Source organism: Vombatus ursinus, unplaced genomic scaffold (assembly GCF_900497805.2).
Source record: "Vombatus ursinus unplaced genomic scaffold, bare-nosed wombat genome assembly UNPS02014770.1, whole genome shotgun sequence".
NCBI classification, from domain to species: Eukaryota; Metazoa; Chordata; class Mammalia; order Diprotodontia; family Vombatidae; genus Vombatus; species Vombatus ursinus.
In genome coordinates, this window is record NW_020954548.1 from 10,049,535 (window position 1) to 10,061,033 (window position 11,499).

At 40.4% G+C, this 11,499-nt stretch overlaps 1 protein-coding gene across 1 annotated transcript; it reads right to left on the reverse strand.

Moving 5' to 3' along the window:
- Window positions 1-364: 364 nt before the first annotated feature.
- Window positions 365-724, reverse strand: TAL2 (TAL bHLH transcription factor 2). The gene has a single exon (XM_027862733.1). The coding sequence runs from the start codon at window positions 722-724 to the stop codon at window positions 365-367; it is 360 nt and encodes a 119-aa protein (XP_027718534.1).
- Between the last annotated feature and the right edge of the window lie 10,775 nt (window positions 725-11,499).

Here is an 11,499-nt window from a genome sequence, read left to right on the forward strand (position 1 = left end):
CCCTTTTTGAGTCATGGACCACTTCGGCAGTCTAGTGAAGACTGTGGACTGTTCTTTCTCAGAATAAAGTTTTAAATTCATAAAATAAAATACATAGGATTGCAAAGGAAAACAATTACATTGGAATACAATTATCAATTTTTCTTGTTAAAGTTCAGAGACTCCAGGTTAAGAACTCTGGAGAAAATGGAAACTAGATTAAAATCATCAAGGGTTTCAATCAACATTGTGCCTGTGTAGTATCATATCTTATAGTTTATTCATGAAACAAGCTATGGAGTAAAATAAGGCTGTTGAACTTGCTTTGGGGGTGGGGGGTAGAGGGTGGCGGGGTGCGAAGAAAACACAGAGGACTTCCCCCTGCTCAGTGCTCTGTAACTGAAGGTTCTGGCCGGTGTTCTGGGAGGTGGCTGTCTGGCTCAGGTGAGGGAGCCCTAGAGTCTTCAAGGGGGGTCATGTCCTCTAGGCTTGGCAAGCAGGGCACTTGCTGGAATAGTCCCAACACGCTCCCATGAGGTGCTACTCCTGTCTGTGGCAGGCCTTGCTCCCCCAGGACGGTGGCCAGGAAGTTGATGTACCTCATTGCTAGTCGCAGGGTTTCATTCTTGCTCAGCTTTTTATCTGGGGGGTGAGTGGGGATGAGCTTCCTCAGCCTGGCAAAGGCATTGTTGACATTTTGCTGCCTCCACCTCTCCCTGGTGTTTGTGAGGATCTTCCTGGCCATCTTTGACTTCCTGGGGTAGGGAAAAAAGAAAAAAAAAAGATAGACCAGGAGAATCAAGCAAAAGGGCTGACAGCTCTTCAGCAGACTTGTGGGAAGTTATGTCATCCCCCAATCCACCTGGCGTGATTGTTTTCATTGCTACTCTAAGAGAGCACTGGCTTCTATACAGACCCTCAATTCCCAATGTTTTCCAAGAGCTCCTAATGCCTGATGGACACCTTTCTGCCTGCATGACTTCCTAGTACCTGAAATTCAGATTCCTCAACTTGAATTCATCTGCCTCCTAAAACCTGCTCCTTCCACCAACTTCCCTATTTCTGTTAATGTCACCATCATCCTTTCAGTCATTCAGGCTCAGACCTTGAAATCCTCTTGACTCTTTCCTCTCCTTCACCAGTCCCCCCACCCACCGCCACAAACAGCCTAATTCCAGCCTTCATCTTTTACCAATTAGACTATTGTAACAGCCCAATAAACGGTCTATCTAGTTGTAGATTCTCCTCTACTTAGCCTATCCTTCACACGTCTGCTGCCCGCTGTGTAACGTCCTTAACTCATCACTTAGATCATGCAACTCTTCTATTCAAGAACATTATGTGGCTCCCCACTGCCTAGCTATTGGCAGAGAGGGTAGATCACAGGGTTGTTTGTTGCTTTTTTTTTTTTAATTTTTTTTCTATTTCTTTTTCTTTTTTTGACTAGAACAACTAACAAAACATGGAGGGATTGTGATTTGTAATGGTGGAAGGAGTAAAGACACTGATGGAATTGTGGATCTTTTGAAGCATTAAGAAAAAAAGGGTGGTGGTAAGAGGAGATTTCATAGAGTACTTGGTACTTCACTGTACTGAAAGAGTGCATATACCTGAAGCCTGCAGCACTGAACAGAGGGAGGCAGATGCTCACCTAAGCACCATTATGCTCCTCTTTCTCTCACTCTTTTAGTCTGTAGCAATCCCTCCATGCTAAGAACAGGGCATTTCAAGATATAGCTTTTTCTTGGCAATGTAATGAGCATAAAAGGATATTCAAGAATGAGCATTTGGTAGTCTGAGTATGGATGGATTTTTAAAATCAGGGAACACAAAATAATTATCTTTAAATGTTATTCTCTTCTCCTCCCTCTCCCCCCCTTCTCATCAAACAAATGTTTGATCAGTGGATATCTAGACTGTGGCAACTCTGGATACTATATGGTCTTCTCATTAGAATATCCTATTATACACAATAACCAACCATAATTCTGAAGGACTCATGATGAAACACATCATTCACCTTCAGACAATAAGCTGATAGGCTCAGAGTGTAAATTTAAGGTTTTCTTTTCTTCCTTCGTAGCCCCCTCTCCTTTTTTTGGACATGGCTAATGTGAGAACCTGCTTTGCCTCACTATGTATCTGTAACAATTTTGTTTTTCTTACCTTCTCAATGGGTAGGGGAAGGAGAGGAGGAAAAGAAAGGATTTGGAGCTGAAAATAAAATTAAATGGAAAAAATTAATGTAAAAATAGTTTTTAAAAGACTACCCTGTTACAGAAGCTTCTGCAGGGCCCACAGGGTCATATGGCTTTCTGGGTTAACACTGATGGTCTGACGTGACTACAGAGTCACATGGCTGTGAGAATCAGGAATTTGGATGCAGCCTGATTGCATAATATGTCATTCTTTGTACCTTTCCATAATCATGCATATTGTGATGCAGGAAACATATTTTTACTTTTAACTATTCATTTCACTTAATTTCTTGATGCCTCAGACAACTCTAAGACACACTAAAGAAGAGTGGCATAAATAGAAAAAATTCCCACAAAGGGAGTGCTTCTACTGTGATGAAGTCACAGGTCTGGCCCTCTCTTCTACTTTCTCCCCTCCACTCCACCCCCCCAAAAAAAACCTTTGAGACAAGGATTATAATTGCTACTTTGCATGTGAGGATGCTGAAGCACAGAGAAGGACATTAAGTGACTTGCCCAGGATCACAGAGTAAGTCAGTGGCAACTTGAACCCAGGTCTCCTGTCTCTTAATTTGATGGTCACTGAATTGTTTCTCATAGGTCCAATACTCCCTTTGGATATCCTGGCTTTAGCGTGCACAGTAAACTTTTCTATAATTTTCCCCCTTCTCAAGTTTGATTCTTCAAGGCACAGATATGAGATTCAAGTCAGCCAAGCTAAGCAAAGGGTTATAAGTAAACTTGATAACCATGTGTTCCTAACCCAGCCTTACCGTGATGTCCCCCTGTGAATTTCAGTAGGCCATTTAATCTGTTATGCTCAATTTTCCTACTCAAAGACTGTGGTCTCAGCAAGGTCTGGTCACTCAATAGTGGAGAAGACTAGATCTCAGAAATGAAAGGGCATTTAGGGCTCTTCATTATGGCAGAATGGATGAATGGGAATTATGTACTTCCTTTAAGACAGAATAAGGCAAATTCATCTACATCTTGGGGCCCTTCAAGGGGATTGTTGTTTGACAATAGTTCATTAAGTTAAGGGATTTTTATTTGTTTGTTTTTGTTTTTTGGAGAGGCAATGGGGTTAAGTGACTTGCTTAGAGTCACACTGCTAATGAATGTCATGTGTCTGGTGCCGGATTTGAACTCAGGTCTTCCTGACTCCAGGCCAGCTACCCACTGCACCACCTAGCTGCCCCCAAGGATTTTTTTAAAGGCAGAGATTTCCACAGTGTGGAAATCCAGGGACCGAGGATAGGCTACAAAGTGCTTCCAAGTAGTCTGTGGGTCAGTGCCTTATACAATCCCTAATGATACTTTTTGTTTAGTCATTTTCAGGCACTTCCTACTCTTTGTGACCCCATTTGGGGTTCTCTTGGCAAAGATACTGTAGTGGTTTGCCATTTCCTTCTCCACCTCATTTTTTACAGATGAGAAAATGGAGACAAATAAGGTTAAGTGACTTGCCCATAATCACATAGTGAGTGTCTGAGGCTGGATTTGAACTTAGGAAGATGAATCTTTACTTGATTCCAGGCCCAGTGCTCTATCCACTAAGCCACCTAACTGTCTAATGACAAGAATGGTAGTTAATATTGTTATATCTAAACTTTACTTACATTTACAATTCACAACCTGCTTTTTCATCCATTATCTCATCTTACAACCTGAGGTAAGTAATAAGTATTATTACCTCCATTTATTTATGCATGAGGAAACTGAGGCTCTAAGCGTTTAAGTGATTAAGATATTTAAGATTCAAAATGTAAATGTAATAAGCAGACAGCTGTATTACTCAAGGTCACACAGCTAGTAAGTGGCCAAGCTGGGATTTGAACTCAGGTCTTCTGCCTCTAAACTCAAGGTCCTTTCTACTGTGACACAGCTGGATAATAAGACAATTCCTTTAACTTGGTTTGTGACAGGAATTCATCATCTTCCCCCATAAAGGGAAATGAGGGCCCAAGGCAATTACCCAGAAAATTGAGACTAAATCAAAACTACTTGCCTTTCTTATGAGGATAAATGTTTTAGTGCTCTCCTTTGAGCTAATGGATAAAAACAGTTCCTGGGAAATTCTCTTTATGCTCCCTGGACATCAAAACACACTAAGAACTGATGAGCTGGGCAAGGGAAAGAGAACAACTTAAATCATCAGATGTTACAGTCATAGTATCCAAATTCATTTTGTTCATCTGGAGTTGAAGGAACTGTTACATGGAAAATCTTCTGAAACCCAGCTCCTCGCCAACAAACTGTTCAATGAACTAAACAAAAGTCAAATTTTTCTACCTTCTCTCTCTCCACAAGTAGGTACTCCCATCACTGAAAGTCAAGCCTTTGTACTTGGCAGTTACTTAAGACAAATCCAACTTTAGTAGTGTGTCTAAAGCACAGGTGATGTACTGGATAGAGGGTTGGACTTGGAGTCCAGAAGACATGAGTGCAAATGTCGCTCTAGACACTTTCTAGCTTAGCCCCTGCTGGCCTCAGTTTCCTCATCTAAAAACAGAGATAATACTAGCACCTGCCCCTCAGGATTGTTGTGAGGATGAAATGAAATAATAATTTAAAGCACTTTGCAAACCTTAAAACATTATATAAATGCTAGCTATTAAGTGAATATGAATTCATAGTGAAAATATGTATTTAAAAGCCAGTTGAACAATTAGGTAGGTGCAAAAACACAGGAGAAAAGCTTCAGTGTTCATAGGGCATGACTACTTTCCCCATCTAGAGAAAGCCTAGTCTATCTGATGGGGCACTAATGATGGATCCCTAAAAGGCCTTGGACTTTCCCACATGGCCCAGGTCCCTGGTGGTGTCCTGGGGCACTGAGCCCTTCCCTAATAATCCTTGCAACTGCCCTTTCACTGTGACCCTCATTGTCTGCACCTGGCCCCAACCTAGACCACCACTCCTTAATTCCATCTAGACCCCTGCTCAGTTACCTCCCAGTCACCCCCAAGCTATTGGCCACACTATAAAAAAGGTCAGGCTCAGCTACCAAATTGCTTAGATTCCTTGTGTCTGGCCCACTAGTCTACACAAGTGTTACAATAGCGCAGGTTCTTAAAAAGCCTGCCCGCTTCTATCGGCAAAACAATAAACCTCGTTTCTGACTGAAAGACGGCTTGAGTCAAATTTTTTCCAGGTAGGACCCAGGTCTTCTGACCTTGAATTTTGGGGTTCCCAATGATGAGGACGGGATCTAGACCCCAAAAAGGAAAAACCCTGGATTTTGGGTTAAATCTCTGGTGTTTGCCTGAGGCTATAATCCTATCAACTGGTCAGTTGTTATTGCCTACACCCAACCTCCCAATTCTATTAAGATTAACCTAGCCTAGCCCTCCATTGTCTTACCTCTCTATGGCCCCAGGCTACTTCCCACCCTTAATTCTATCTAGGCTCCATTCTCCCTTGGCCACATGGTCCAGGTCCCTGGAGTTCTATTACCTCATAGACTACTTGGCCACTCCTAGATCCCTCCCACAGTCTTTCTGTATATAAGGTCCATCTTGTCTCCATTAAGATGCTTAGATTCTTGTAATCTAGCCATGGGTTTAGATTCGTACAATCTAGCCACTGCTTAGATTCTTACAATCTAGCCACTGCTCAGATTCTTATAATCTAGCCAATAGCTCACTAACATTCAGACTCCTTCTTAAGAGTCTGCCCAATGTGATGGATGTTCTAATAAACTTTGTCTTTGGCTGGAAGAAGGCTTGGGTAGAATTCTTTCGGGCAGGATCCACATGTTGTGATTTTGGGGTCCCAGCACCGCTAAAACCCTAAACCTAAACACCAGCACCCCTAGACCTCAACATATCAGGACTATTTATTTATTTAATGCAAGGATTTCCAGAGCATGATCCAGTGACCACTCACTGGTGAATCCTGGGGCTTTTCCAAATGTTCTGTGTGGGGATTCTTGTGGCATTCCTAGGACAACAACTATGCTTTTTAACATGTCATAGGTGGTAGGAGAGGCAGCATGATGTACCACTTAGAGATCTGGCTTCAGAGTCAGGAAGATTCGGATTCAAGTCCCATCTCTAACACCTACTGGCTATGGTACTCTAGGCAAGTCATGTACTCTGGGCAGTTCTCTGTAAGATAAGTGCCAACCTGCATTGGGAGAGGTGATTTCCTCACCCAAGCATTTCTTATAACAATGAAATCACAGGCCCAGTCCTTATCTCTACCGTACAGACTACAAGATTCAGAGAAAGTCAGTAAGAGAAAATAAAGTCTATGCCAATTATTCAGCATTGTCTAAATAAACCAGGTAATCATATATAGGTCATTAGGTATCTTGGTTTCATAATATGTATTGGTAGAGGGAATTTTTTCATTAGTGAAATCAGAGTGATGCAGTTTAGGGATTCAGGGGTCCTTGGACCCCAAAATCACAACATGCTGGTCCTGCCTGAAAGAATTCAACCCAAGCCTTCTTTCAGCCAAAGACGAGGTTTATTAGAACATCCAGTCATATTGGGCAGACTCTTAAGGAGTCTGAACATTAGTAAACTATTGGCTAGATTATAAGAATCCCAGCAGTGGCTAGATTATAAGAATCCCAGCCTCTTAATGGAGACAACATGGACCTTATATACAGAAAGCCTGTGGGAGGGATCTAGAAGTGGCCAAGTAGTTTGGGGTTATGGGAGGAGGGGCCTAAGGAGATCTGGATACAAGTGGCCAGTAAACTGGGGTGAACAGAACTCCTGGGACCTGGACTATGGAGCCTAGCTAGGATTAAGTGTGGGAAATGGCCAGGGGCCATAGGGAGATTGGATGTAGCCACAATGAAAGGCCAGTTGATGGGATTATAGCCTCAGGCAAATGCCAGAGATTTGGCCATGTGGGAAAGTCCAGGGTTTTTCCTTTCTGGGGCCCAGATCCCAATCCCATCAACAAGATTGGAAAAAAAAAATGGAGTGCTAGATTCTAAGTGGGAAAGACCTGAATACAAATCCTGCCTCAGATATTTACTACCTGTAACCCTGGATCAGTCTCTTGGTCTCAGAGAATTCTAGGATTCTAAGATTTACTAATAGATGAGTTCCATCTGGGTTGTTGGAGTTTCTTTTGTTCATGAAGTCCTAGATCCTCTATATGTAACTCCATACAACTTTATTATAAACTTAATTACAATTTCAATAAAAAAAAACCAGTGCCTATAACTTTGTTTTGTTTATGACATTGTGAGAAAGTATTATTAATAACTAATATCTTGGGGAGATTCAGAGGCTCTCCCCTTTTCCTAAATTCGTCATTTTAAAAAGTTCTCTTTTCTTGAAGGACATTACTGATAATTAGATTGCATTGACTCTCCTCTGGCTTGACCCCATCCAATCTGGCAAGGAATTTAATCTAAGGTGGGGGAGCCCACTGTGTTCTGCTCAGGTTTGGGTGAGTTATACATTCTTGGAATCAATAGCCTAAAACTATGGGTGGTCTGATATAGAGATACTTTCCCTATCCTAGAGATACTCAGCCCTTTTAATATCAATGAGAGGTGGGCTATATTAAACCATTAGATTTGATTGCTATTTGATAGACCACCTACTGTTTTGAAGGGTATATAAACCATGAGTCCACCGCCATGACTATCTGTGGTCTAAGAAAAATGGCCAGATCGCCTTCTTTTTATTAATAACCTGCTAGCCTTATTAATAAAATGATTAAATTACACAGAAACTATGTGTCTCTTTTACCTTTTTAAATGTCACAACAGGCATGAACAATTCAGTGGAGCAGAGAGAAAGTGGCCTGGGAGACAGGAAACCAGGAGTCTAGTTCTGCTTCTTCCACTAACTGTGTGGTCTTGGGAAGCTTGACCTCCCTGAGCCTCACCCTCATCTACAAAGTAAGTGTTGGGCTGGATTGTCTCTGCTCTGGTTCCAAGACTCCAAAACTCAAATGGAACCATGATGTCATCAATGTGGGTTCTGGTCAGACTTATCTTAGTCATGTCCTCCCATGAGCTTACCACAAGGAATCCCAACCCTCTGATGACCTTCTTCCTGTCACCTTGACATTGTGTGTTTGAAGATCTGAATCTCAGCTCTGCCACTTACTAGCTAGGTGAACTGGACATGGCTCTGGGCCTGTTTTCTCATCTGTAAAATTAGGAGCAGGGACTAGATGGTTTCTGAGGGTCCTTCCAGTTTTAAACCCATGATACTAAAGTCCCTTCCTGCTCCAACCTTCTGCAAGACTTACACAAAGAACAGAGAAAGATCCTATGCTGAGCAGATCTAGAGCTTGTGTGCATCTACAAAGTTGTTCATGAAGTTAAGGGAAGGAACCAAGGAAGAAATTAGTGGTTCGGTTTAAGAGGGGCTTGCTACTCTGAGTTTAGTGACTCCAAGCACTTTAGAGAATGGATTGTACAGCTCAGCTAAAGGGTTTGGAGTAGATGGAGGAAGGGAAACAGTCATTAGTTCCATGCTGACATTCCTTAAGTATGGAACAGAAAGGAAATAGGATGGTGGTTGTATTTGAGGATTCTTCTCCTATTATTTATTTATTTGTTGGGCCAGGCAATTGGGGTTAAGTGACTTGCCTCAGGTCACACAGCTAGTAAGTGTCTAGTGCCTGGTCTGAGATCAGATTTGAACACAGGTCCTCCTGACTCCAGGGACTGTGCTCTATCCACTGTGCCATCTAGCTGCCCCACTTTTCCTATTATTTTTAATTTTCTTTTTATGGGAATGTATATTTTGGTGTTTGCTTATTTATAAAGATAAAGAAATTTTAAATTTATATATGTGTGTGTGTGAATGTGCCTGATAGTAGGCAAAACACCAAAATTCATATTCCTATAAAAGCTCAATTAAAAATAACAAGAAAAGTAATACTCAAGTTTATTAAGTCTTTGTTGAGTTAATTAAAATCATTTTTATTTCATTCATTTAGAAACAATGCTTAGTGCCTACTATATGTATATTATAAATTTAATTACCTGATTCATTTAAGATTTGTTATGAATATCACAACTTTTTTCTAGTAGAAGTGTTTATATTTGGCATAGAGGTGATTATACACACACACACACACACATATACATTACATACACATATATCTAAAGTGGGATTTTGTTCTCCTTCCAGCCCCAACTCAGTTGAAATAATGACAAAGAGGTGCTAATGTGTTAACAAGGTAACTCCCAGTGATCCTTTTACAGAGATGTAAACAAGTCCCTGGAGTGGATTAAAAAGAGTAACCACACTGGGCTAGCAAGAATTGGACAGAGCTTTGCAGGATTTTAAATATCAAAGAACTGCTCAGTATTTCAAGAACACACAGGTTCAAAAGAGTTTTATGAAATAGAACCATGTGAGGAAAAACAGGCAATTTCTGTCTCCTCACCACCAACCCACCACCTCATCCCACCATCATTCGTGATGCAATCTAGTAGTAATTTGCTGAGAGAGAGATGCCCTATCTATAAGTTCAATAATTCATCAATTCCAAAGAGTTTAAGTCACAATTGAAGTAATAAAGACACAAACTCCAGATAGACCTGGATATGAAAAGCAGTTGCTCAAAGGAGAAGACAGCTTTGAGGTCTAGGATCCTTGGCACTGGGGAAGAGACATAGCTAGGGACATGAGAAAGAGATTGCCATGGCAATTGAAAGTCAAGCTATGGAGGGGAGCAGACCCTTCAAAATCAGCTGAGCAACTTTCTCAACAGAGATGCTGCACACATGTTTTTTGCTTAAAGATGAAGAGGGAAAATACTTCTAGGACTCCCCACCTAAGTTATGAGTCACTTTGCCACAATTACTACCATTACACTCTAAGTTTGAACTCATTCTTCTCATGGATGTCATGTGTGTTTGTGGGAGAGTGAATCCCAAGATTCTGTGAGGAATGTTTTGTCGCTACTGCTTTTAACAGTGCCATCTTATTAAACACCTTTGCAAAGAGCTAATTGTGTTTAGTGGCTTCCCTATAAATGAAACTAGAAGACAATCAATCAATGCTTAAGAAACCCACTCCAGTAGTGGGGGCTCGTGAGCTATGGTTTTAGCAGTAAGTCTCCACAGTGTTACCCCTAGGATCCGAGGCAGCAGTCACACTCTTAGAATCCAACTTCTGAGTGTGAGTGTAAGCTGGAGAACTACTGAAAAAGGGGTGCTATGTGTAACACATATTATAATCTATGTGTGAATATGTTTGTGTGTATCTACTTATTTTCCCAACTTATAAAATAAGTTTAAATTTATATAGTGCTTTATGGTTTTAAAGAATTTCATAAATATCATCACAAAGACCCTGTGAAGCAAGCAGTATAAGTATTATTGCCTCCATTTTATTGATAAGGAAACTGATGTTCACAGAGATTAAATGACTTGTCCAAGGTCAGAGAGCTAATAGGTAAGCTGTCTATCCAATTCCAGGTCATAATATGAGCAATAGATTTCCTTCATGTCTTTTGTTTCTCTTGCAAAAAAGTTTAGGTCAATCTCTTTTGAGTTATTGGGTATTCCTTTATAGGACTAAGGTCTTATACAGTTTCATCACTCAATGAAATTATCACAATGTCTTCTCTAAAAAGGAGAATCTAGAGAACTCTGCTGATGACAGAGAATTTCTTTTTGATTTGGACTTGGTTAAGGACACCATCAGTGTCACTAGTGAAGAATTTAGGTGAGCATATATCTACCTGTTTTGTAACATGCTTGAATAGAAGATAGGAGAGAAATACTAAGAATCATACCAGCATTGACTGATTGTCTTCTGGTTCCATTTATAGGGAAGCCACTAAACACAATTAGTTCTTCACAAAGACATTTACTAAGATGGCATATAGACCATCCCCAAACATTGATTTAACTATTGGTACTCTAAATTTTGTCCAACAACCAATGAATATATATACTGCTGAAGGAATTGAACTGTATCTATATGAACATTTTCCCTCTAAATGAAACTAGAAGACAATCAACACTTATCAATCAATGTTTATTGTTTCTTTTTATAAAGAACTCTAGGTAAAAGAAAAATAGGAGTACAAATTCTTCTAGGTAGAAGAATAAAAGAGATGAAAGAATTGGTTTCATTAAGTATCCAAAAGAAAAAAAAACATCATTTTATGGATCATTAGATAATCTCACCTTACCGTGTTCATGATGAGCATACACTAGAATTGCATGAAGAAAATTGTAATAGTGTACCAACATCTATTAAAGAAGATAAAGAAGCAGAAAAACTCTTTGAAAAACCAGACAAGTTCTTCCAAACCTAATAGAATTACAAACTCTCAGAACAGGATCAGGGCACAAGTAGTCTAAGCCATACCTAAATAA